We start from the raw sequence: 27,741 nt of genomic DNA, 5'->3' as shown, positions 1-27,741 counted from the left end.
TTTATGACAAAAATTAAAATTTTTAATTTTGAAAAATAATTTTTCGAAGCTGTTTCTAGATTTAAAAAGTAAACTTGGCAATAACTGTTTTGAAAACTAAAAGATTATCATAACCTAAAAATGTACTCATTTATCAGATAAAATTATGTACTGATTTCAGATGATAGTGTACTTTAAAAAATCATTTTGTTTGAGTTATGCATGAAAAATTTAAAGAAGTCAAACTTGCTCATTTTTGGTAGGTTCAAATTATTCAACTTGGATATTTTTTATGTTCAGTGAAGTTAAAGCTATTTTATAGCATCCTTACCATTAGAAATCTATTAACGAGTACTCTGAACTTTTTAGCATAATTTATGTTCTTATAAGATCCGGGACTTTCAATATTATTTTTATAGTAATTATATTTTATATTACATTCTAAACCTTTGAAAATTGATGTTACATGCCTAGTATATATTGTCGTTTTATTTTAATTTATATATTTGATTTAGAACAAATTTTTGAAAATCTGCTCTCTACTATATATTAGGATATAGTGATCCTAAATCCAACTTCAACTGCTATAATTAACATATTCACAGATATATAGGGGAAAATTGTACTTATCAGTTGTCAATGAATTTGCCTTTTTGTCCCCTTTATTGGCAGGAATCATGGGTAAAGAAGGAAGACAAGCTGCAAGAAACAGTGACTATGCAATAGCAAGATTTAAATTTCTCTCCAAGTTGCTCTTTGTTCATGGTCACTTTTATTACATTAGAATAGCTACCCTTGTACAGTATTTTTTTTATAAGGTGAGTTTCATGGACATATTTATTTATTTATTTATTTTAAATATGTTTTTATTGATTTTTTAGAGAGAGAGGAAGGGAGAGAGGGAGAGAGATAGAAACATCAATGATGAGAGAGAAACATCATCTATTGGCTGCCTCCTGCGCGCCCCCTACTAGGGATTGATCCTACAACCCAGGCATGTGCCCTGACCGAAAATCAAACCAGTGGCCTCTTGGTTCCTGAGTCGATGCTCAACTGCTGAGCTACACTGGCCAGACTCATGGATATATTTTAGAATCAGTTATTGACAGTAAGTTGAGGCTTCAATTTAAGGAATACTATCACCATACAAATTATTCTTAAAAATTGTTCCCATAACAGTTTTTCTTAAAAATCATTTCCATAAAATAAGTTTATGGAATATTCTTTGATTATTAGTCATGAATCTCATGTGTACTGAGAGAAAGAAAATCAAGGGTTGCCTGGTGCTAAGGGTGCAGGTTTTAGAATTGACTGGAAAGGGATATGGAAAATTTTGCATGAGAGAAAAGTTAATCTAGTTTGATTGTGGTGGTGGTTACACAGGTGTATAAATTGTCAAAACACATTAAAAAATTTACACTTAAAATTGCTACATTTCATTTTATACAGATTTAAACTCAATTAATTTGATTTCTTTGATGTAATTTTGTTTTGAACCAGTGGTAAGTTTTAATTTAACTTCAATATGATGGTTTCAAGCAGGTGTTCTAAATCTTTTTGTGTCATGAATGACCATTAGGTAATCAAGTGAGATGTATAAATTACTCAGTATAGGGCTTGTAAATGCACAAAATAAAATACATAGGATTACAAGGAAACTAATTTTGTTGAAGTACTGTTCTGTCTCTTGACTCTTTTGAGGAAGGTAGGATTTGGTGGAACTCATGTTAAGAGCCCCTGAGTACCAAGACATTTAATACACCAAAATATCCTATGTTGCCTATATACCTGTAATTAAGTAATAGCTGCAAGCCAATGAAAGAACACAGGTAGATTGCATATCTAATCCTATATAATAAAGAGCTAATATGCAAATGGTCATCACGCCCTCACGCTGTAACTCCGTAATGGCTCTGACACTCAACACTGGGTCTGAGGAATGGGGATCAGCCAGGCACAAATGAGCTCGTGAGAGAGGAATGGGGACCAGCCAGGCGCAAATGAGCTCACAGGAGAGGAATGGGGACCAGCCAAGCACAAATGAGCTCACGAGAGAGAAATGGGGACCAGCCAGGCAAATTAACGGTGTGGGAGAGGGACAAGCTGTCCACCCCGCGGTCCCAGGTGCCAGCGCCTATAGCTGCAGCCTGGATGAAACTGCCTGCCCACAGTCCCCTGCGGCTGTGGCCGGCCCGGGCGAAGGAGGCCTCGGTCCTGGGTGCCTGCGGCCAGCCAGGGTCCCAGGTGCCTGCAACCGACCAGAGGAGGGAATCCTAGGTCCCGGTTGTGGGGCGAGACAGAGGCGATTAGGGACGATCAGGCCAGCAAGGGAGCAGTTAGGGGCAATCAGGCAGGCAGAGGTGGTTAGGGTTGATCAGGCAGGCAGAGGTGTTAAGGGTGATCAGGTAGGCAAGTAGAGGGGTTAGGGACAATCAGGCAGGCAGGCGAGTGGTTAGGAGCCAGCAGTCCCCAATTGAGAGGCAGTTGGACATCCCCCGAGGGGTCCTGGATTGGAGAGGGTGCAGGCCGGGCTGAGGGAACTCCCCACCCTTGTGCATGAAATTCATGCACTGGGCCTCTAGTCCTATCTAATAATAGAGAAACATGGTAATTAACCATACCTCCGACACACTTCCCATTGGCTAATCAGGGTGATATGCAAATTAACTGCCAAGAAAGATGGCAGCCAGGCAGCTGAAGCGAACAGGAAGCTTGCTTGCTCCAGTGAAGGAGGAAGCCAAGGTTCCCGCCTGCCGCTGCTGGGCTCTGAGCTTGCACTCTAAGCATCTATGTTGCAATTATAGAAGCTAAACCAGGGGTGGGCAAACTTTTTCACTCGAGGGCCACAATGGGTTCTTAAACTGGACCGGAGGGCCGGAACAAAAGCATGGATGGAGTGTTTGTGTGAACTAATATAAATTCAAAGTAAACATCATTACATAAAAGGGTACGGTCTCTTTTTTTTAGTTTTATTCATTTCAAACGGGCCGGATTCGGCCCGCGGGCCGTAGTTTGCCCACGGCTGAGCTAAACCATCCCCAGAAACCTGCTTTCAGCCAGCCGGGATCTCAGAGCTGGAGTTGCAACAGTGTTTCAATTATAGAAGCCAAACAAACCAAGGTCTCAGAGCTGGAGCCAAGCCTCAGAGCTAAAGCCGGCTCTCAGCTCCAGTGACAGCCATAGAAGGTAAATAAATCCTAGAATAAAAAAGAGAAAAAAAGGAGAGGTTGGGAGTTTCAGTCACCTGCCAGCCTGAAAACAGCCCTCAGCCCCTCATCCAGGCTGGCCAGGCACCCCAGTGGGGACCCCCACCCTGAAGGGTGTGTGACCAGCTGCAAACAGCCATCATCCCCTCACCCAGGCTGGCCAGGCACCCCAGTGGGGACCCCCACCCTGAAGGGGGTGTGACCAGCTGCAAACAGCCATCATCCCCTCATCCAGGCTGGCCAGGCACCCAAGCAGGACCCCCACCCTGATCCGGGACACCCTTCAGGGCAAACCAGCCGGCCCCCACCCGTGCACCAGGCCTCTATCCTATATAGTAAAAGGGTAATATGCAAACTGACCCTAACAGCAGAAGGACTGGGAATGACTATTCACTATGACACACACTGACCACCAGAGGGCAGACGCTCAATGCAGGAGCTGCCCTCTGGTGGTCAGGGCGCTCTCACATGGGAGGAGCTCTGCTCTGCTCAGCCACAAGCCAGACTGATGGCTGCCAGTACAGCGGTGGTGGTGGGACCCTCTCCTGCCTCCTCAGCAGCGCTAAGGATGTCCGACTGCAGTTTAGGCCTGCTCCCTGCTGGCAAGTGGACATCCCCCGAGGGCTGCCGGGCTGCCAGAGGGATGTCTGATTGCCATCTTAGGCTCAATCCCCCGGGGAGCGGGCCTAAGCCAGCAGGTGGTCATCCCCTGAGGGGTCCCAGACTGTGAGAGGGCACAGGCCGGGCTGAGGAACCCCTCTCTGCCCCCCTCCCGAGTGCACAAATTTTTGTGCACCTGGCCTCTAGTGTGTATATATAAAAGCCTAAGCGACTGTTCGACTGTCTGACTGGTAGCTATGATGCTCACTGACCACTAGGGGGCAGACGCTCAACACAGAAGCTGCGGTGACTTGGCAGCTGCGTTTCTTGGGTAATGCACCCGGAACCAGAGAAGAGGGAGCCCGATTCCAGGGTGTGTCACCCGTGAACCATCCTTTCACAATGCGGGACCACTTGGGGTGTTGGAGAGCCAGTTTTGGCCTGATACCCACAAGCCAGGCCAAGGGATGCCACCGGTGCACAAATCCTAGTTGTGGCAGTTTTTCTTTCTAACTTATAGTTTTGCTGTGACATAAGTATATTGAAATCAGAAGATGTTTGACAGTTCCATTTATTCTGTTTTAAATATTTTAAAGCTACTATACCCCAGAGTTGAAGTAAAATAATTGGAAGGTATAAATTCAGAATTATGGTATTGCTTGGCAGTGATACAAGTTCAGAGCATTTTATTCTGACATTTGCATTGCTGTGTGAAATACTTTCAGACATTTTTTAATAAATGGGAATTCTGTTTTTCCGTTTTATATGGACAAGTTCTTATAGGTAGATCTTCTGTTCTCCATATCAATGGAGACTGTGTTTCTAGACTCATTAGTCATTTTAAAAAAATTTTCTTTTTGACCTAAATATTTTAATTATTTCCATTAAATCTTGTTTTTCAGAATGTGTGCTTTATCACACCCCAATTTTTATATCAGTTCTACTGTTTGTTTTCTCAACAAGTAAGTAAATAGAAGCTTTTGTTTTTATACTTTCAGAATAAATTATGTGTATTCAGTATTTGATAAATCCTTGGAGGGAATTTTTCGTAGTCCTACTGATAATTAGATAAAACTTTTCTAATTAGTGTATTTAATCAGTGTAGCATTCATAACATTTATTCTGATTTTTAGTTTGAAATGTGTTAATAACAAAGTATATTTTAATTCTGGATACTTTTTAAAAATGGGTATTAACACTTAACAGTTTGAGATAATTTTGTAGCATTTTTCAACTTATGTGTATGTAATATTTCTGTAAAATCTATATCAAGCCGGGACAGAAAATTGTTGGGGGTATTACCTCTTCTTCTTTTTTTTTTTTTTACTCATAAATTTTTTTAGATTTGGAAGGAACCTTACTTGCCTAGTGGTAGAGTTCAGGGATGACAGACAGGTTTAATCTCAGAAGCTTATTAAATAATTGGCAGGACCACCAGGAGCACTATATTGAAAGGGGTTCTCAAGCCATAGGCTCAGAAGGAAACCCCTTTTCTTGATTAGCAGTAGCTATACACATGTCACATATTTCCCATTCCTGATCTACTCTGTCTTACTTTATGAAAAAGGAAATTAAAATACACAGAGACTCAGTAACTTGCCCAAGCTCTCATAGCTAAGTTAGTAACTATACCATACTTGGACCTACTGCTTCTGACTAATTGAGCACCCTCTTCACATACCGCACTATACATCTCTAATAGATCAAGACATTTAAGTTTATTGAAATAACAAGAGCTTAATTATTTTAGGTTTTTCATGATTTTTTTTCTATCCTTACTGTTTTCTCCTCTGTTTACAATCCGTAACTTCAAATTCTAAATATCTCCTTAGGCATTGATTGCCAATAATGTTTGCTTACTTGAATGAAGTAAAGAATGCTATAAGAAAAAAAAAAAAAAAAAAAGAATGCTATAAGAGCATATGACAAGGAGAACTAACCTATTTTGATTAAGTTTCAGGGAGTTTACAGTATAATTTAAGATAAAATATTAATAACAATAAAAACAATATGTGAAGCATAGACAAAGTGCTAAGCAAATTAGTGCTACCAGTAGCGCATAGGACTGTTTAGAAGAGAAAGCTGTCATAAATGTGTAAAGTTTCATGGATCATGCCTTAAAGGAAGTGTAGGACTTAGATGCAAAGACAAAACCATGAAAGCAAAACTAAATGTGTAACATATCAAAGGAATAGTAAGAAACCTAGAAGCATGTAGGAGAATTGTGTAAAATTATATCACAATGACCAAATTGTGGAGAATCTTGAAATATAGATACAAATCACTGTATTTCCAGAATTATTTGACATAATAAAATATTCCAATTTCTACAAGAAATATAAATCTATGAACATTATATGTGAATGCTTAAGTCAGAAACAAATTGGGATTATTCAAAAGGATTTTAGTATAAATTGGAAAAAATTACATAATTTTTATTTATTTTGATATGCTTCTGTTTTTATATGCATAAGTATAATAAATAATACATACTTTAGAATTTCAAAATTCCTATCAATTTCTCTTTCTAGACATTGTATGACAGCGTGTACCTGACTTTATACAATATTTGTTTTACTTCCCTACCTATTCTGATATATAGTCTACTGGAACAGCATATAAACCCTCATGTATTACAGAACAAGCCCACCCTCTATCGGTAAGTATTTTCCAGTATTAAGTGTCCATAACATTTCTGATTGCAAGTTACCAGTTTTTAAAAGTACTTTAAAAATAAGCAAATATTTGGTGATTAATACTTTACTAAGGAAAGTACTTTTGTTGTTGTATGGTTTATAATTGTTGAACACAATAATTTTACCAATGTTTTTAGGCATGAATACTTTTATCTTAGTAGTGCATCAGGCAGCAGTTGTATAATTTGCATTTACTGTTGTAAGCCAGTAATATTTTACTTCATGTGCACAAATGAAGTTATTCAGTAATTGGTTGTCTCTAGAGTTTCTAAAATACTGATTTTTATATTCAGGCATTGCCAAATTTATGAGTAGTAATCAATGTAAAATGGAGGGTTAGGGACATTAATTCTTGTCCCATATCCTCTGCCTAAGTCCTGGTTCCACAGAACCAAGTAATCACAGAGATGTGGAACTTTCCTCAGAACCAGTTTGATTTCCACATTAATCTGACCTCCACTCTTATAGAGGCATTCAGTTATCCAGAAATGGCAAAAACTTAACCTTGATTTCCCAGGATATCTAGGACTGGGCTTGACCCAAGATTGGCAAAGACTGGTTTTCTCTGATAGCTATTGATGGACATGAAATCTATTGGGAGCCTCAGTGCTGAACCTAACTCAAATGACTCCACTAAAAAGAACAATCATGGCAGAGTAACTGAATGTTTACAACAGAATATAATACAGATAAATCAACTTTTTACAATTAAACTAAAATATTAGCCTATATCATATTCCTTTATCAAATGAGAACATGAATTTGAAAGTATTATCTATATGTATAAAAGCCTAAGTGACTGTTTGACTGTCCGACCAATAGCTATGACGTGCACTGACCACCCAGGGGCAGACGCTCAACATAGGAGCTGCTGAGCTGCGGTGCTTGGCAGCTGTGGTTCTCGGGTGATGCACCCAGAGCCAGAGAGGAGGGAGCCCAATTCCAGGGTGTGTCACCCGAGAACCACCCCCTCGCAATCCGGGACCCCGCAAGGGATGTCGGAAAGCCGGTTTCGGCCAATTCCCCCAGGCCAGCCCGAGGGACCCCACTGGTGCACAACCCCAGTCCTCTAGTGTGACCTATAAGTTGTTACGCAGTTATATATTACTAGAGGCCCGGTGCACAAAAATTTGTGCACTCGGGGGGGAGGGGAGGTCCCTCAGCCCGGCCTGTGCTCTCTCGCAGTCTGGGACCCCTCAGGAGATAACGACCTGCTGGCTTAGGCCTGCTCCCGGGTGGCAGAGGGCAGGCCCAATCCCTAGGTGCAGCCCCTGGTCGGGCTCAGAGCAGGGCCGATGGGGAGTTGGGGCGCCGCCCCCTGTCGTGCACAGAGCAGGGCGATTGGGAGGTTGTGATGCCACCCTCAGTCACGCACAGAGCAGGGCCAATCAGGGGGTTGGGGCACTGCCCCCTGTCATGCACAGAGCAGGGCCCGTCAGGGGGTTGGGGCGCCGCCCTCTATCACCCACAGAGCAGGGCCGATCAGGGGGTTGGGGCACTACCCCCTGTCACTCACAGAGCAGGGCCCATCAGGGGGGTTGGAGCTCCGTACCCTGTCACGCACAGAGCAGGGCCAATCGGGGTTGGGGCGCTGCCCCGTCACACACAGAGCAGGGCCCGTCAGGGGGTTGGGGCGCCGCCCTCTATCACCCACAGAGCAGGGCCGATCAGGGGGTTGGGGCACTACCCCCTGTCACTCACAGAGCAGGGCCCATCAGGGGGGTTGGAGCTCCGTACCCTGTCACGCACAGAGCAGGGCCAATCGGGGTTGGGGCGCTGCCCCCTGTCACACACAGAGCAGGGCCCGTCAGGGGGTTGGGGCGCCGCCCTCTATCACCCACAGAGCAGGGCCGATCAGGGGGTTGGGGCACTGCCCCCTGTCACTCACAGAGCAGGGCCCATCGGGGGTTGGAGCTCCGTACCCTGTCACGCACAGAGCAGGGCCCATCAGGGGGTTGGGGCGCCGCCCTCTATCACCCACAGAGCAGGGCTGATCAGGGGGTTGGGGCGCCGCCACTGTCACACTCAGGGCAGGGCCGATGGGGAGGTTATGGCTCTACCCCATCACACACAGAGCAGGGCCCGTGGGGGGTGGGGGGGTTTGGGCGCCGCACCCTGTCACACACAGAGCCGCAGGGTGATCAGGGGGTTGGGGAGCTCCCCCCATCAGGCACAGAGCAGGGCTGATCAGGGGGTTGGGGTGCCTTCCCCTGTCACTAACAGAGCAGGGTGGATAGGGAGGTTGTGGCCCCTCCCCTTGTCACACACAGAGCCGCAAGGCGATCAGGGGGTTTGGGCGCTGCCCCCTGTCACGCTGATCCCGGTGCCAGGAGGCCTCGCGGCTCCGCTGATCCCGGTGCTGGGAGGCATATTACCCTTTTACTATATAGGGTAGAGGCCTGGTGCACGGGTGGGTGCCGGCTGGTTTGCCCTGAAGGGTGTCCTGGATCAGGGTGGGGGTCCCCACTGGGGTGCCTGGCCAGCCTGGATGAGGGGATGATGGCTGTTTGCAGCTGGTCACACATCCTTCAGGGTGGAGGTCCCCACTGGGGTACCTGGCCAGCCTGGGTGAGGGGATGATGGCTGTTTGCAGCTGGTCACACACCCTTCAGGGTGGGGGTCCCCACTGGGGTGCCTGGCCAGTCTGGGTGAGGGGCTGAGGGCTGTTTTCAGGCTGGGGGTGACTGAAGCTCCCAACTGCTCCTTTTTTTCTTTTTTTTTTATTCTGGGCCAGCTTTAGCTTTGAGGCTTGGCTCCAGCTCTTAGGCCTCCGCTGCTTAAAGTAGGTTTCTGGCCTTTGCTTACAATGTTGCGATCCTGCTGGCTGAAGCCTGCTGACTAAAGCAGGTTTCTGGGATTTTGTTTAGCTTCTATATTTGTTACATAGTTGCTTAGAGTTGCAGCTCAGAGGCCGGAAAGGCAGGCGGGGAACGTTGGAGTCTTCCGTTACTGAAGCAAGCAAGCTTCATGTTAGTTTCAAGCTGCCTGGCTGCCGGCCGCCATCTTGGCTGGCAGTTAATTTGCATATCGCCCTGATTAGCCAGTGGGAAGGGTAGCGGTCGTACACCAATTACCATGTTTCTCTTTTATTAGATAGGATTACAAGTAGTGGTTTGATTGTAATGACTGTTGATTAGATAAATAATAAATATGAATCCTAATATGTTCCTTTTTCTCCTCTTTTTAAAAAAAATGTAGAGACATTAGTAAAAACCGTCAACTAAGCATGACAAATTTTCTTTACTGGACCATCCTGGGTTTTAGTCATGCCTTCATTTTCTTTTTTGGATCCTATTTTCTAATGGGGAAAGATACATCTCTGCTTGGAAATGGCCAGGTAAAATTTATAGTTTTTAAAAATTGTTAATGATTTTATTTAATTTGGTTTTTGATAACGGGGGGAGGTCAATGGGGGGAAAAAGATGACATATGTATTACTATTTGTAATACCTTAAACAATAAAATAAAATAAAAATGAAATTCAATTAAATTTTGAAATTGCAGATATTAAATTAAAATGCAATTATAAAAAGGTTTTAACGTTTTTTACTTGATAAAATTTTATGCAAATCAAAAATAAAACAAAAAGGCAATACAATGTAATCTTAATATGAAGCTCAAGGTACCAGGCAGTTTTTCTCTTCAAAAATACAAGGGGTTATATTCATGCCCCTGCATGCTGCTGTTCACTCCAGAATTGTGTTTTTAGTAATAGCTACTATTTAATTAGTGCTTACTTTGTGCTTAGCTCTTTACATACCCCATATCCATTAATCCTCACAATAATTCTGTTGGAGAAATACTATGACCCACCCTTTTTAGATGAGAAATGGGGATTTAGTGTTTAGTTTTTTTGCTTTTAATTGCATGCATTATTTTTTTGGTATGCTTAGGAAGCCCTATAGAGTTTTCTGCCCTTCCTGCTGTTCACACAGCAGTCCACATGATCTTTTAGAAATGAGAATATGATCATCTATCTAATCTGCTCAAAATCATCTAGTGTTTTATTATAAGCCACACTGATTTTCTTGTCACTTGAACAGACCAATTTGTTCCTGCCTTAGGACCTCTGCACTTCCTGTTTCTCTTCTGGGATGCTTTTCTCTCACATGGTTTGCTGAAACATCACTGGCTCAAAAAAGCCTTTCTAGCCCACTCCCATAAAATGCTGTCTCTTTCACCTTTCATCACTTACTGGCCCCTTACTGTACATTTACATTTCTTCATAGCACTAGTCTGTCCCTCAAGGTAGATATTTTTAGTTTGTTTATCTGTCTCCACTATGTGTAAACTCCATGAGTCAGCAATTTTGTCTTGTCATTGCTTTATTCCCAAGGCCTAGAATGGTACTTGGCACATAATAGATACTCAATTTCTATTTGCTGAGTATACAAATGAATTATGAATGAGCCTTTTTAACTTGGCTTTATTAAATAATTAGGTAACAAATTCAGTTAGAAGAAGTTATCCAAGAAATAAGCAAATAGTGATAGAAAGTGTTTTGAGCATCTGTGTCTTCTGAGCAGGGGTAGAGCTAAGGTTAGTAGACTTTAAACTTTACACATTTTGGCAGGCCTTCTTTAAGGGGAAAAGAACATACAAGTACAAGCTTAAGTATACTTGAAAATAACTGACTGATACAAATAGGTCCCACTTAACCCAAGCCAGTATAATAAGCCCAACTAACTTCTCTTTAGCCAGATCCCCAAAATGCCTTCTGCCACTCACTTCATTACCAACTCAAGGGGAAGTCAGAATGGAAAGATGCAGTAGTCTTAGCTGATTAATTGCAGTTGAAATACATTACTTTGCCCTGACCAGTTTGGCTCAGTGGATTGAGCGTCGGCCTGCGGATACAAAGATCCCAGGTTCGATTCCGGTCAAGGGCATGTACCTTGGTTGCGGGCACATCCCCAGTGGGGCATGTGCAGGAGGCAGCTGATCGATGTTTCTTTCTCATCGATGTTTCTAACTCTCTATCCCTCTCCCTTCCTCTCTGTAAAAAATCAATAAAATATATTAAAAAATATATATTAAAAAAAAGGAAATACATTACTTTTACTAATTTCATAAAAAAAAAAACAACAAAAAAAAAAAAACAACAGCAACATGTGAATGTGTTTTTATAGCTCCCCCGGGCCTTGAATGCAAGAAGCAGTCCTAAATAAGCTCTGCTTCTAAGAAATATTCCATGTAACTGGCCCCTGTAAAACCAGATACTGTACTGAGGGATGAGACAGGTGCAGTTATTACACATCCAGGCACAGGTTCTCTGGCTGCATTTGATATCTGTCCACATGTCCCTGAAAGAGGAGACTGGCACTCCTCCAAGAGCTGAACAGAGTGAGACCCACTGTTTTTCAGTATTTCCAGGTAATTTCTAGAGATGATAAAAACAGAAAAAGGAGGGATTCATTATGCCTTTTCATTCTTTTAACCGATAAACTCCCCTAATACCCTTAAATAAAAGAATATTAATTGATATTTTATTGTTGATAACTATTACTTACAGATTGCTGTTTATCAGGCATCCTATCCTTTTTGCAGACCCTAATTATAAAAACCTATAAGATTTTCCCCCATTTTACAAATGAAAAAAGTGAGATACAGAGATGTTAAGTAATTTGTCAAGTAAATACTAATTGTTAGAAATCTGATAACAAAACAGAGCCTTTTAAATAATTTTTAAACCAATAGTAAAGACTATGACTACTTTATGAACTAAGTTAACATAAACTTTTAGTTATGCTCTTATTTGTGGAACTTAAATCCTGACATTCTTTGGGGATTCTGCATTTTTAATAAATTATGTAAGTTTTTTCTATAAAAAAAAGCCCAGGGGAATACTTTCTGACTTACATTATCACCATTTTTACAAGGAATCCTTGAGGAGTAATTCTATTAGCCATTATCTTTCAGGTATTGGTTTTGTGTGTAATTTTTTTTTTCTTCTCTGCCTATGCTATCTCCAGAATTACAGTGGCAAGTTATCTGGTGTAACTTCTGGTTGGAATGCTTATAAAAAATAATTGTGATCAAACAATGTTTTATCATTTTTACTGTGTGACAGGAATGAAGCAGTCACTATATCGTTCTAAATAAAAACAGTCTGTGCTACATAATTCCAAACCCATCTTGGGTTTTCATTCTGATAATGTTATGCAATGGATAATAATAATAAACATAGTAATGCTTATGGTGTTTCTTCTCATACTCCTTTAACTTTACTAATCTAGTCATAGATTTCAAATGTAACTGGCTTAAATAATTCAAATGCTTTTAGTAAAGAATGCAGTTACTTTCTGCTTTATTACCAACTTAGCATCATGGTGACACATAGTGCAATAATGGTTTATTCTTTCTGTTTAGATGTTTGGTAACTGGACATTTGGCTCCTTGGTCTTCACAGTAATGCTTATTACAGTCACAGTAAAGGTATGGCACAGAAATTAGACAGATGAACACACTTTGTATATGTATAATTCATAGTTAAATTTCTTTAGCCATAGATGCATATTTTTCCTTTTTCCTTCTTTAGTCATGAATAATTTTACTGATTGCTATTTAATAATTCATTTTTGTCAAAAATATTTTTTTAAGTTCATTATTTTGAAAACCCTCTGCTGATTATTATGGTCAATAAAGGTTAACCCCACAGTACTCATCTCTGAAATTTTGCTTCTCTGTATATAATGCATGACAACACAAGTTGTTTCAGGCAATGGAGTTGAAAATATTCATGAAATTTCAATGCTTTTTTCTCACAGAAGAAAAATATTATAAACTTTAATTGTTCAGTTTCATACTAGGATCCTTGCATTAATATTTATCTTCTAAGAAACTTTGTCATAGGAACCTTACTTATAATTAATATATTTCATTCATGATTTTTATCTTGGCGGTTAAAGACTTGTATTAAGGATTTAAACATATTTTTCCTTTTAGATGGCTTTGGAAACTCATTTTTGGACCTGGATCAACCATTTTGTTACTTGGGGATCCATTATATTCTATTTTGTATTTTCTTTGTTTTATGGAGGGATTCTCTGGTGAGTGATTATATTGTATTTTAATTACATTGATTCAACTCTAATAAATACAGGGTGGGCAAAAGTAGGTTTACAGTTATTAGTATGGAAAATAATCCTATATAATAAAGAGCTAATATGCTAATTAAACCGAAAAGCAGAACGACCGTCCGGATGACCTTCCGGATGAAGCCGGGGCTGCGAGGGCCAGCTGAGGCTGTGAGGGGCTGTGAGGGCTGAGCCCCTTGCACAAATTTTGTGCATCGGGCCTCTAGAAGAATAAACTTTAGTGTACTCACAACTGTAAACCTTTTTTGCCCCACCGCTGTGTTGTGATAGATTTTATTTTGAACAAATAATCTTGAGGTCCTACAAATTTACATCTTTCAGTTGATCTTACTGATATAGAGTAAAAAAGAAACTAACAATTACTGAATATTATATTCTAGGTGTTTTACCTAAGATATTACATTGATTCATCACTATAATCTTATACTCTCCATATTTTCTATATGGAAACTGAGCCCCAAGATTCCAAAGGTTAAAAAAGAACAGAGCTAGTATTTAAACCCCAATTGTTTTATTCCACAATTAATGTCCTTAACACTAACCATATTTTCTCTAAATTATTTACTAATGTACATACTATAAAGTCACATTGAGCCATTAAGTTTTCATGAATGACAGCTTTTCTGTTAAAACTAAATAGTATGCTTCATCTTCATTGGTAAATTACCAATCATATTTTCAGCTACTATGATAGATTAAAAATTAATGCCTCTTCTAAGAATCTTTTATAAGTGATGAACAACTAAAGTCTCTCATTTGGAGAATTTATAATACATTTGCCTGCTGTGCCTTTGATCCCTGTATTGGGCAAAAAATTATAGAAGATAAGCAAAAAAATTTAGATTAGCTAAATAATTATCTTCCACTTAGGACCATAGAAGGATACTCTTATGAATAACACTTTGTTTATAATGTTTGTTTTTAATGTTTTTTATTTTTTTCATTTCTTTCTCTGTTTCCCCATTTTTAAATATATTTGTAGAGAAGAACCTCTAAGTAGAACTTTTCAACCTACGATTTGGATAGTCGATCTTTTAATTGCTTAGTAGAGAATATTTTATTGCATACTTTTTCTTGTGTTTATTGGTCTCTTAAGTCTGTATTACTAAGTAATTCTTTTGATATCCTACTAAGATAAGAGTTATCTAGTCAACTACTTGCCACTTTCCTAATAAAAACTATAGTTGTCATTGAAAGTAATTAAATTGAATTTTATTTTTAATAATTAAAGTCTGTCTTATTTTATTAGTTACTAGAGGCCCAGTGCACGAAATTTGTGCATGATGGGGGTCCCTCAGCCCGGCCTGCACCCTCTCCAATCCGGGACCCCTTCGGGGATATCCGATCCCTCCAGGATCAGGCCTAAACCAGCAGTTGGACATAGTATTTTCCATACTATTATATAGGATTATTGTCCATACTAACTGCCTGCCTGCCTGATCACCCCTAACTGCTCCCCTGCCGGCCTGATTGCCCCTAATTGTTCCCCTGCTGGCCTGATCACCCCTAACTTCTCCCCTGCTGGCCTGATCACCACTAACTGCTTCTTTGCCTGCCTGATCACCCCAACTGCTCCCCTGCTAGCCTGATCACCCCTAACTGCTCCCCTGCTGGCCTGATCGCCCCTCACTGTTCCCCTGCTGGCTTGATTGCCCCTAATTGCTCCCCTGCCACCCTGATTGCCCCTAACTGCTCCCTTGTCTGCCTGATCGCCCCTAACTGCTCCCGTGCCTGCCGGCTTGATTGCCCCTAACTGCCTCTGCCTGCCTGTCTGATCGCCCCTAATCGCCTCTGCCTGCTGGTCTGATCACCCCTAACTGCTCCCCTGCCGGCCTGATCGCCCCTAATTGCTCCCCTGCTGCTGATTGCCCCTAACTGCACCTCTGCCTCGGCCCCCACCACCGTGGCTTTGTCAGGAAGACGTCCGGTCTATCTGGTCTAATTAGCATATTACTCTTTTGTTAGTATAGATTTAGTTAATTACTGGTTCTAAATTTTGAACATTATCCCAAACTTGTATTCCAAATTAAATTGTAAACGTGCAAATATAGTGGGTTTGTAAACGCACATGTAAGACCACATGACTTTATTTAAGAAACCCTTATCGGTTTCTACTTTTATTAATCCCACTTCCTTTCTTTGCAGGCCATTTTCAGACTCCCAGAATATGTACTTTGTATTTTTTCAGCTCCTATCAAGTGGTTCTGTTTGGTTTGCTATAATTCTCATGGTGGTTATGTGTCTGTTTCTTGATATTGTGAAGAAAGTATTTGACAGACATTTCCATCCTACAAATACTGAAAAGGCACAGGTAACCATTTTTATATACAAAATCTTTTATTTAGGGGTCATTAACAATGAATAGCTATCATTATAATTTGCTTATATCAGAAAATAAATTATTCATTTCTGTATTAAGCATTTTACAGTGTAAATATTAAGTCTGATCTTTTTAAAGTTATTTCTGTTAATTGTATGACTCCTGAGACATAGTAGATGCTTAAGAAATAGAAGCTATTTAGTTGCCTGTGCCTTGTTTGTATATTTGACTTGTACATGAACCAGAATTCTATCTGATTAATTTGTCTTATTACTATACCATAGCATTGAACCCATAGGCTCAAGAATACATTCTAATTAGCTTTTATGCTGTAATAAACACTGGGATTTTTTAAATCTAAATTTGGAAATTTAGTTACATATTCTATAAATAGAATGTATTCCCTAAGTAAGGATTGAGTTAGGCTTCCTAAGTGGTGCATTGGGTTTTTGTTTGTTTTGTTTTGTGGTGCTTTTTTTGTGAATGCTCACCTACGGATATTTTTTCCATTTTTAGAGAGAGTGGGCGGGAGGGGAAAGAGAGAGAAATAGAGAAAAAACATCGATGTGGGAGAGACACATCAATTGGTTGCCTCCCACACATGCTCCAACCATGGCCTGGGATCCAACCTATAACAGCGGTACATGCCCTTGACCAGGAATCAAATCCGTGACCCTTTGGTGCTTAGGCCGGCACTCTAACCACCGAGATACCGGCCAGGGCAGCATTGGTTTTAATTTCAGTGATCATATCAACATTTCTTTAGCCTTTATTTGCTTTGGTAACTCAATCCTAACCAATATACATTTTAACACCATTGAAGCAGCATAGGCCTCCGAAGCCTGGCAAACTTAATTCAGATGCTGTTTTAACCATTTATGTGTGCCTTTAATCAAGTCATTTTCCTAAGCCTCAATTTCCTCCTCTGTAAAATCAGAATAATAACTACTGTCATACATGATTCTTAGAGATGATGAATATAAAACACGTAACCCTGGGCCTGTATGTAGTAAGTCCTCAGTAAAAACATAATTAGCCTTCTATCAGTCAGGGCACATACAAGAAACAACCAACAATACATAAATAAATGGAACAACAAATTAATATATATCTCACTCTCTCTCTCCCTTCCTGCCTTCTTTCCTCCCTCCCTCCCTCTCTTCCCCTCCCTTTCTTCTATCTCCCTGAAATCAGTTTTTAAAAAAAACATAATTACAAGAATGATGAGGATGTTGCTCTGTGATAATTGATCTCCAAATAAGGTTAAATAATTGTCATAATCTTATTACATATGCATATATTTATATCAGTATGGAAAAACTTTTCTACTCTGTAGTCCATTACTTAAATATATATCAGAAAAGTTTACCTACCTTTTTTTAATCTTAAGAGATAAATATTTACACTAACAGAAGAATATTTTTAATAATTGCCTATTATACTTTTTATAGACCTTTATGAAGATTACACATTGGTCTTCCCCTTTGGTCTATAGAAAGTTATATTTCACCAAAATATATTAATGACATCACTTTAAAAACTATTCTTATTTTTTTTATGTTTTTCTTGATTTGAGAGAGAGAGAGAGAGAGAGAAACATCACTGATGAGAGAGAATCATTGACCTACTGCCTCTTGCACAATAGAGCCTGCAACCCAGGCATGTGCCCTGAGCGGGAATCCCCGGTGACCTCTTGGTTCATGGGTCGACACTCAACCACTGAGCCACCCCGGCCAGGCAAAACTTTGTTCTTTATAAAAGTAAATAATTAGATTTATTTACATTTACCTTTAGAAATTCTATAATAGGCAGTGCATTTGCAAATTATGATGTATTTTCATAGACTTCTTAATAATAAAGGTGATAATATTAGTTCTTGTTACCTTTTTGATAGCCTCTTTCTAAAGGATTACATAGAAATATTTTGTACCTTGAGGATCCTTAGACAAAAAAAGGTTGAAAGTGCTTTATTTATATTGTGGTTCTTTAACCATAAGTTAAAATTGATTAAGAATGGAATGTGTAATAAATCACTCATTCTATCTGTGTGTGAAAGCTGCCATAATCTCCCTTTTTTACTTTCAAATGACTTGACAGTGTTCTATGTTTTCTAATCCAAAGAGGAAATCTCTGCTTCACTCAGGAATCTTTTGTGTTTTGTTTTTTTCTTTCAACAGTATATGGCCATTCAGATCTCATGTGTAACATTATTCCTTTGCTGTAAGCAGTAATCTTTATTATTTCAGTCTTATACTTTGACCTCTGAGTTCACATGATGAAGAATAATTAGAAAGTTGTCAGCCACTTTATTGTTTACCAGAAATATCAAGAAAAATCATATCAAAAGAAAAGTTGTCAGCATTTATTTTGCACTTTGTTTTACTCCAGAATAACAGTGTGGTGTTAAGCATGAAGAAAGCGAGTAACCCTACAAATTTCAGTCATGTATATATGCGATGTATGATATTTCCTGCTCTTATAGGGACAGAAGTGTCTTTATATAGCTTGTCCTGTGTCTGTCTCTCAGGTGATGAATACAGCTCACTGACTCTTTGTATGTCCCATCCCTTTTCTGTCCACTTATAGATGTACTCCAACACAGTTGCTTTAAGTGACGAGTTCATCGCACTGCAGCCATTGTCAAGGGCAAGGAATCAGCTGAGCAAACTTAGGTAGAGTAGGAGTAGAACCTTGATAACTTCTGCATGCTAAAGGTCAATTAAACACTATTTAAAAGATGGGCAGAGGCATGAATTAAGAGTGGGCCATTTTTTGTTAGCACAGCTCTGTCTCTAATTTGACCTTTATTAATATGTATGTTAAAACCTAAAAAATCCATTTTTTCATTGAGAAGAAAATTCAGCATAACAGGACAGAGATCTGTACCTTGTTATATATTTTACACTATTTTTTGTAGCACAATTCTAATGCTTCTGCTTGTCATATTCATATTTAAGAATGCTCCTGCATGTTGAGAAATTTAAGCTAACAAAATTCATCAAAATTTAAAGTTTTAAGTTTCTGTTACTTGAAAGTGAGAGTTGCTCATTTTTTATCTTGCCTTAATCGTGTTGTAAATTCATGTGCATATTTGTCTTTGTACATTGTAATGGCTGCTGAAGCATTTCATATCCTTGCTTCTGTTTAGTACATCTGTAAATTGAACATATATTTTATATCTCTTATATATACCTTTATCTCTACAGACAGGCCCATTCTGTCAGTTACCACAAAAACAACAACAACAACAACAACAACAAAAAAACCACCCAGTAACCTAGAGAAGTCTTTTGATGGAAGAAAATGAAAGCTTAAATCTTAGAACTGTTGGTATTAAGATACCAAAATCATATAGTGTTAACTTTAATTCCAGTCTGGTTTGAAGAGAAAAAGTAATATAACTAAAATATTTGTTTAATTTTGGCACTCTTCAGTTTCTCATTCTATCAGTATTTTGTGGATTCTTAATCATATATAGTATATATATCAGGTGTCCCAAAAAATGTATGCACACACTTTGAATAATTATAAAGGCAGTGTTTATTAAAATACATTTCATTTTCAATATTGAGCTATCAGCTGTTAAAGTATGTATACATTTTTTTGAATACCCTATATTTTTAAAGTCTTTTTTATTCTCAAGGTTTTTAATCTCTACATTCACTTGATCAAATAAATATTTTTGACAAAGCACCACTTAACCTCTTATGGAACTCTGTGAGTTTATAATTTTGAGCTGTTCTAAAGCTTTACCAAATCTTTTGAATTTATTATTAGCTTCAAGATTTTTGAAATATTCTACTTTGAATTACAGAGTTATAAAAATTATAGATGAATATATACAAATGAGTGTAAGTGGTAGTCAACTAAATTTTATGTTAAAAAAAAAAAAACTAAAACAATCTTGAAGATTTGTCTTCACCTTTGGTTGAGCCAAATATGTATATCACATTTTATCTGTATGTGCTTTTTTGAAAACAGTGGGTATTCATCATATATTTGAACATCTAATTAACTCTAAGGCAGTAGGAGAGCTCATTATTTAAAAAACACTCTTTTGTCAAGTAAAGATAACTTTTTCATTGAGAATAATCATAATATTTTTATGAAATCATATTTTACATATTCAGTTGACTTAAATCAAGCCACAAACAAAGGGTGAGGTAAAAAGGTCATAAACTAGAGATTTCAGGCTCCAATCATGTAACAAAATAGTAAGTTTGACATTCATCTGTACAAGAACACAGTGATAGCAGGCTATGTTGATTAGGCAGCCTTTGCTGCAAGCCACTCTCCAATCAGGTGGACTAAGAAAGGGGAGATAGTGGACTATCAAATACTAATGCTGCCCTCAGCACTGCTTCTTATATGTCCTAACCAAAGTAGTTCACCTCTCTGAGCTTCCAGGGTTCTCACCCATCGGGTGGTCATTTTACATACTGTGATTTATTCTGTACTATCAGTATCAAAGGAAAAAAGAAGAAATGCTGTGCTCAATCAAAGGCCAGGGAGAAATAACAGTTGCTTAAATGAGCAGCGAGTGACCACTGGGTGGGCGTTTGCTCACAGCTGCATGAAGAACATGTGCCCACATACATCTCCTGATGCATCCTATGACTTTTGAATACATCTTGGTTTTGAATTGCATTGAACTATATTGCTGGGTGTGATCCACGGTGGCTTGATTGTTTACAGAGAGGAAAATTATACAGATATCAAATACCTTTAAGAGATTTCAAATATTTAATCAGGTCAGTACCCTAAGAACCATTAACACAAAACTATTAGCAATTTTCTTTTGAATAAAAGAAAACTCATTTTGAGTATTTTCTTCTCCCCTGCATTATAGGCAAAGCTATTGTGAAAAGCTATCTTTATATAAACTTAATTGTACCCTTGAAACCAAAAAATTCTATTTGATTTTTTACATATGTATTTTTCATTGAAATAATTATTAGTCAGTTCTAAGACAGAAAATACATAGAAATGAGGAAAATTCTGTGTTTTATTCAGTGAAGACTTTTATAATTGTAGAAAGTTTCCAATTAGCTTGGCTATTTGTAAATAGGTCTTCTGAGAAGGGAGCATGAGAGGTGCAAAATGGGACGTATCTTTGCAATGAGAACCCTAAATCTTGGTGACAGGGAATTTGCTTAATAGAAGAAATTTAATTTTATCGAAGGAAACCTGGTTTTAATTTGTCCTTTGTGCACTGAAAAATCATGGCTTTATTTTGTGTGCTTTGTTGTACGCCCCGTAAGAAGCTGCTGCTAGCTCTCTTTTGTGATCGTGAATGAATGTAGTGGTGTGTGAACATTCATTTGTGCCTCACAGATTGTGGACCTCAACTTACTGTTTTGATTCTGAACCTGTACACAGTGAAGAGTATTGTCTGTAATATGAGACTTGTTGCTTTTCTGTCCTTCCAGATGGAAGAAGATAAGGGTTCAGTCAGCTCAGCATATGAATTTGCTGAAAGCAAGCACAGAGGGGAGGACAGTAGGCACCTGCTAGCTGAGGCTTGCAGCCAGCAGGACAGTTCTTACGTGCACTAGGTAGTACTGCGCTGGATCTTCCTGGGGACCTATCCGCTAAGTTCTCATGTGTGGGGCATGCTATGGGAGAACTGGCCTGAAATTGTAGTTTTACTTTACTAATTCCTCATTGTTTCTCACATTGTTGTTTTTGTTTACTTGTTTCCTTTTTTCTGATCGTTACTTTTTTATATGTCCATTCTGTATACTTTATTAATCTTCCTTTAGAGTTACACTGTTGAATCATACTTCATCTCAAATTCTAACCTAGTAAGGTATTTTTCACAACCTATTGTCTTATATTCAAGAAGTTATTCCTTGTCACTTCTTTTGAAAATATGTGATGCTATTTCTATTATTTCTGAAATCACTTTCCCACTTGAAGTTGTAGTTGTGTATCATTTTTCACATCTTAATGTAGTTAGACACTGAATTGCTTATCTAAGTCTACCTCTTGAATTGAATGATCATATGAATGAATTTTGGGATTGGTGCTGAATAGTTTTCTGTTGACTGATATTCACCAAACTCTCAGTTCTTTTCATAAACTTTAATAGTTATATCTTTGTAATAAAAAATAGTGTGAATTTATGAGGGCCTGATTAATAAACCCTCTTGAGAAATAAACCCTGACAACCTTATTGGGATGTGCAAAATATTCTGAGTCGTAGTACTTATGGAGGATAAAAATTCTCACCACTAATGTATTTTTACTTGATCTACTTACCATTTTGCATATTGTACAGCATGTCCTTGAATAATATCATTTCATTTAATGGCTTCTCATTGTAACATTAATGAGATGCTGTAGGAACTTAACTCTTGTTTATATCAATCATCCTATGATAAAATTGGTTTCATCATATGTCATTTCACTTCAAGTCCCACAATCCTATCAATGACTCTTAAATGAGGCCTTACTGTAATTACTGGTCAAGAAAGAAGGTGCTGTTGTCTCATCTGGGGTAAATCCTAATAAGTGGTGAAACTTTAAAAAACCCCACTATTTATAGATTGTAAATCAAACCATGGAACAGGTATAATAATATGAAAAACAACTTTTTAAAATTAGATTCCTTTAGTGAATTGCCCTAAATGGGAAAATGTTGAAGATAATTAATCAACTCTCGGTTATTATTATTAATTGAAAAGAAATTTAAAAGAATTCTGAATTTTTATTTTGTTTTGAATGCAAGTTTGAGTGGCTATTTTAAAAGACATGGGTCTGGTGCACCTTCACTTTTATATGCCCATTAAAATGTACAGTACGGTTGAGAATTGGGTTCTTAGAATGTTGCTATTAAATAACAGGGGCCTGGTTACTTTTTTTTTTAAACTTTGTTACTTTTACAAAGTGAATTTTCTCATCATTCTCTTGACATTTGGTCTCTCTTCCTATAAACAAGAAGCCAGAAGAATCCTCAAACTATGAATATGACTTTAGTAAAATTGCTGGGGGTAAAACCCTGATCTGCAGTTTTTCTCTACTTCTCACAGAATTTTAATTGGTTGATGAAATATAACCTGAATATTTTTCTTCTCATGCATTTTTGCCTTTGGCATATGTTTTTTAGATAAAAATTACTTGTAAAAATAAGTGTTATATAATATCCTCTTATTTTTTTCTGTCTTGCAATTGCATTTTTTCCTGCACTCAAAATTTGGTTGGCCTTTAAAATCAGACAGAAGGCTGTCCTGCGCCCTGAATGTTGCAGTGGGCTCGGGTCTTCTAGTCATCTCCTTCTGCTGTCACCAGCCTCGCAAGCCTCCTTTGCTTTGTCATTTTTTTGTCTGCATTACTGCTGTGAATGCCCTCTTTCAGGCTGTATCTAACAACCACAGGGATAGCAATAGGATGCTATGGCTACTGACCTTTCTCATTCTGGAACCAGGTGCTCACGCCTTAGACCCGAAACCTGCCACTACCAAAAAGAGAATACATTTTATTTATTTATTTTTTTAATATATTTTATTGATTTTTTACAGAGAGAAAGGGAAAGGGATCGAGAGTTAGAAACATCGATGAGAGAGAAACATCGATCAGCTGCCTCCTGCACACTCCCTACTGGAGATGTACCCGCAACCAAGGTACATGCCCTTGACCAGAATCGAACCCGGGACCCTTGAGTCCCGCAGGCCGACACTCTATCCATTGAGCCAAATGGTTAGGGCAAGAGAATACATTTTAAACAGTTTCAAGTAACTGCAAGTCACTTTTCTCTATTGTGACAAAGGTACAGATACTGCCTCATTTTACAAAGCAGTGAGAGAAAAACCTTAATGGCTAAAAGACTAATTAATATTAATAAGGCTGCCACCTGTGGCAGGAACTAGATGCATGCCTGATAAATATGGCTGACAGTTTATAAAACTAGTATTATTTTCAAATGTGTGCTGACTTACTGAACAGCTGGAGGTTAAAATGAAGGAAAATAATTAGTATTGACATTATTTCTACCAAACACTTTTCCTGTGACATGCTGTAAAATGATACTTAGAAAACTGAATTCTTAATATCAGCTCTGCCATGACTTGGTGCATTAATTAGTGCTATTTTGCTTTACCCCCTCCATCAAAAGTAAGGATCTTATCATTTTTCATAGATACTGATACTTTTCTTCACCTAAACTACAAATTCCTTGTTATATATTGTTATTTATGTAACCACATTATTAAAATAAAGGAGTTCATCTTTTTGAAACTAGGAATAAACAAAATTATTAAAATAAGCTTACCTTAAAATATAATTATTATATGCATATTTTCATAGTTATATTTAGGCAACACATACAGAAATCTCCTCCTCTCAGGAGATCCCTCAAAGACAGTGTGGAGGTATTCTACCTATATTTATAACTATCTTTCCAAGTTGTTTATTTTACTTGGAGAGAAGGAAAGAAGGAAGTTTAGAGGAGTGACTGTAAGCTTGAGGCATGTTTTGGAGAAATATGCCTTGAGTAAGACAGAACAGTTATCTAACTGCCTGCATCAAATGGCTGCCTGTTGCAATTCTTAATTATGAGATGAAGCTATTACTTGTTTTAGGGATGTTATTATTCTTAACCAAATTTGGAATCAGTAATATTTTATGACTTGATTTTATCTTTAAAGGAAAAACATTTTCTTAAACACAAACTTTTTCTCCTTTCATAATTATAGTTTAAGGCTCCTTTCCAAATATCTCCTTTAAGGCTATGCAAGGCACTCATTTTGAATATCAAGTATATAAAACAATTTTAAGGACAGAAGAACAAATACGGCTAATAGCTTGATAATTATTATCTAAACTTAAAAACATTACTTGATTTGATAGGTAATATGTAATAAAGTGATTAAAAGATTTAGAAATGTATGAAAATTTGTTAATATATAGGAGATTTAGGGAAGATATTTTGTAGAAGTTTCTAATAGGAGAAACTTCTAAGTGTTTACCATCACTGATATAAAAATAACGGAAATAGAGCCGTGAGCCAAAATTTATTTCGAAAGGCAAGTTCTGTAAACATGAAAATTGGTATTAGCCATACATAGTCATGTTGAATCTCCGTAGTTGTTTTGCTTGGGAGCCTTTCAAGCTCTACATGACGTGGTGGTTCCCAGGAAGAAAGTGGTGGAGTGTGTCTTACAAATTAATCAAAATTTCTCATAAATTAAAAGTTACTTCTTTGTGCCACCAGGTAGGATCTCACTTCCATTACTATACTTTTCTTTTTTAGTATTTACAATTAGTGAAAAAAAGAAAAGTACTGATTTCCTCTTTAAATGCTATACCCCATTTCCACCACCAGTTAGTTATACTGGCAACTGTGGCAACATGTACTCTGGCTGGGCTCCTAGTTCCTGAATATGAGATCAAAGATCTGTATGGGAAAGTGATAGAGCTTGGAAGTTTGCTGGACAACAGCGTGGTGTTATTTTATAGATCTATACAAAAACACAATTAACTAGCATTCAGCATTTTCAAAGCAGCTGGGGGTTTTTGTGTGTTTTTTGGGGGGGAAAAAAAAAAAGAAACATTTTTCTTAATTCAAATGGTGATCCTAGGAAGTCATTTCTTTATATTATTTTTGACATTTCAAGATGTTTACTCTGTTGGGTTGCCCATGTATTAATACCTGCCCTTCGATTTTAAAGTGAAAGGTGATGAATGCAAAGCAAGATCATTACCTAATTAGTGCTCTGTCCATCTAGCTGCTGACTTTACAAATGTCATCTTCAGTGAGTTCCCATCAGTTGATTGAGCACCAGCTCTACAGGCAAAGCACAGTTGTTAAACTCTTTGATCTCTCTAGTTTCTGGTCTAGTTCAGTGCTTCCCAGGCAAATGTGGTGCACGACAAATTAGTTGTTTGCTTGTTTTGTTGTTTTTAATTTCCAGTCCATCACAGACCAATACTTTTATAAAATACAATAAAAATTAATTACTAGGAAATGAAATTTAGAAGATATATAAAATAAACCCCAATTTTTAAATTGTTTTTAGATTCGACAGTTATAAAAGTATTATGTCAAGTACTTTAACATTTTCTAATCTTTTATTCTCAGAGTCCAGAAACACTTATATCCTCATGAGTCAGCAATTATTTTTGGATAATACTGATTTATGGATCATGCGTTGAGTGCAGGAGTAACAACTACTCTCTCTATGCTTAGGCTAAACGTACTAAATACACATCATATTTTCTGCCCACACACAATTACTACTCATTGTCTTCACTTAGCCTGGAGTGCTCGCTCTCCGCCATCTGCAGCTATTGAAATCCCATTCAGTCATCATGGTGTATTTCAGGTGCCATCTTTTTCACCATATCTTTCATGCCCGCCCACCAATACCATCAATAGCTGGGTGTGAGTTTTCCCTTCTCTTTTTTGATATTTATGGTCTGCCTCATACCAAATTATAAGAAGGCAGTATAATGTCATGGTAAAGAAGTTTGGGCTCTGGAATCAAAGAAACCAAGACTCAAGCTCTAGCTGGGTGACCTTGAACAAATTCTTAACCTCTGTTTCCTCATCTATAAAATGCTTATGAATATGGTGCCTATCCCAAAAGGTGGTTATAATTCTTAAATGAGATAATCCATGAGAAGCATCTTACATAGGAGGTGGCACACACGGAATAAGCATTCCATTACTTGTTCCTGATTTATCTATTATCTTTTATTAAGCACAGTTCCTTGCTTAATAAATATAAGTTGAATTTAAGTGTTTGTGTCATTTAAGTGATGTCAACAGGCAGTGGAATAGAATCCAGAAGGAGATTACCTGATAGTTGGAGAAGTGAGGGGGATTTCATGGAGATGATGGTAATTAAACTGAACTTGGTGTAGGGGTCAGCATTCTGACCCTGATTGGTGGCAGGCCCTGACATGTAGCCCCCGGCAAGGAACACTGCCTAGTTGGCAGTGTGGAGACTACAGGAACACTGGTAAGTTAAGCAGGAAAGGCAGCCTGAGGTCAGTTTATATAGGGCCTTCAGGGTCTCCAAAAGGTGTTGTACTTTCTCCTTTGAGCATTATGTGGGAGCTATGGACTCCTGCTTTGTACAGAGGGCGATTTTGAGATGGTGGAACTGGAGTCCAGGGACCCAAGGAGGAAACTGATGAAATCTTGTTACCTAAACCAGCATTTCCTAAACTATTCCTCTGAATATTATCATTCCTCCTGATGTTGATTAATGTTCCCTTGAGGATTGGGGGCTGTTATTAGAAAAAAAACACAACAAAAAACGAGTTTCAGAATTGCTCTTCATCTCACTACCCCCTTGGAGACTGACCATGCACACTGAATCAGACAATCCTTTACTCAGACTTTTGTTGAATGATGTTTCCTAAACTAAATTGGCCACAGAACTTTTTTCGTGAAATTGTAAACATCTCACATTTTTAAAAAACATATATTTCTTTATTGATTTCAGAGAGGAAGGGAGGAGAGAGAGATAGAAACATCAATGGTGAGAATCATTGATCAGCTGCCTCCTGCACGCCCCCTACTGGGGATTGAGCCCACAACCCAGGCATGCGCCCTTGGCTGGAATCGAACCCGGGACCCTTCAGTCCGTGATGCTCTATCCACTGAGCCAAGCCGGCCAGGGCAACATCTCACATTTTAAGAAACAATACTGTGAACAGCCTAAACCAAGGGTATTGTAAAGGAGAAAGGAAAATTTGGCTATTTCTCAGTGCTTACCAGATCCTAGGACATTGGTGCAATCGGACAATTCCCAATCGGGAACTATGTTGACTTGCACTGCTTGGTATTAGGTAGAATTACTCTGTGCAGGGATTTTGCAGGGCTTCACCAGTTGATT

At 38.4% G+C, this 27,741-nt stretch overlaps 1 protein-coding gene and 1 long non-coding RNA gene across 12 annotated transcripts in view; one reads left to right on the top strand and one right to left on the bottom strand.

The window, feature by feature from the left end:
• The window catches only part of ATP11B (ATPase phospholipid transporting 11B (putative)), a 108,785-nt gene that overhangs the window by 70,882 nt on the left and 10,162 nt on the right, over positions 1–27,741 (top strand). For 5 of the 11 annotated variants that reach the window (XM_036351207.1, XM_036351202.1, XM_036351206.1 and 2 more), the window contains 7 exons: positions 652–797; positions 4,688–4,747; positions 6,317–6,444; positions 9,680–9,818; positions 12,851–12,916; positions 13,427–13,530; positions 15,724–15,889. In XM_036351207.1, coding sequence (XP_036207100.1) covers positions 652–797; positions 4,688–4,747; positions 6,317–6,444; positions 9,680–9,818; positions 12,851–12,916; positions 13,427–13,530; positions 15,724–15,889 — 809 coding nt within the window. Of the gene's footprint in view, positions 1–651; positions 798–4,687; positions 4,748–6,316; positions 6,445–9,679; positions 9,819–12,850; positions 12,917–13,426; positions 13,531–15,723; positions 15,890–18,484; positions 18,571–19,104; positions 19,232–21,327; positions 21,454–27,741 lie in introns of those variants that run through there. The other 6 variants (XM_036351201.1, XM_036351203.1, XM_036351200.1 and 3 more) reach the window with 6 other exon arrangements.
• Positions 19,215–27,428, bottom strand: LOC118676764. Its single transcript, XR_004974214.1, has 3 exons — positions 25,600–27,428; positions 23,305–23,354; positions 19,215–21,370 (listed from the first exon to the last, which is right to left on the bottom strand). It is a non-coding gene; the product is annotated as an uncharacterized LOC118676764 (long non-coding RNA).

Source organism: Myotis myotis, unplaced genomic scaffold (assembly GCF_014108235.1).
Source record: "Myotis myotis isolate mMyoMyo1 unplaced genomic scaffold, mMyoMyo1.p scaffold_m19_p_2, whole genome shotgun sequence".
Taxonomy (NCBI): Eukaryota; Metazoa; Chordata; class Mammalia; order Chiroptera; family Vespertilionidae; genus Myotis; species Myotis myotis.
This window is presented reverse-complemented; position numbering and strand designations above follow the sequence as displayed.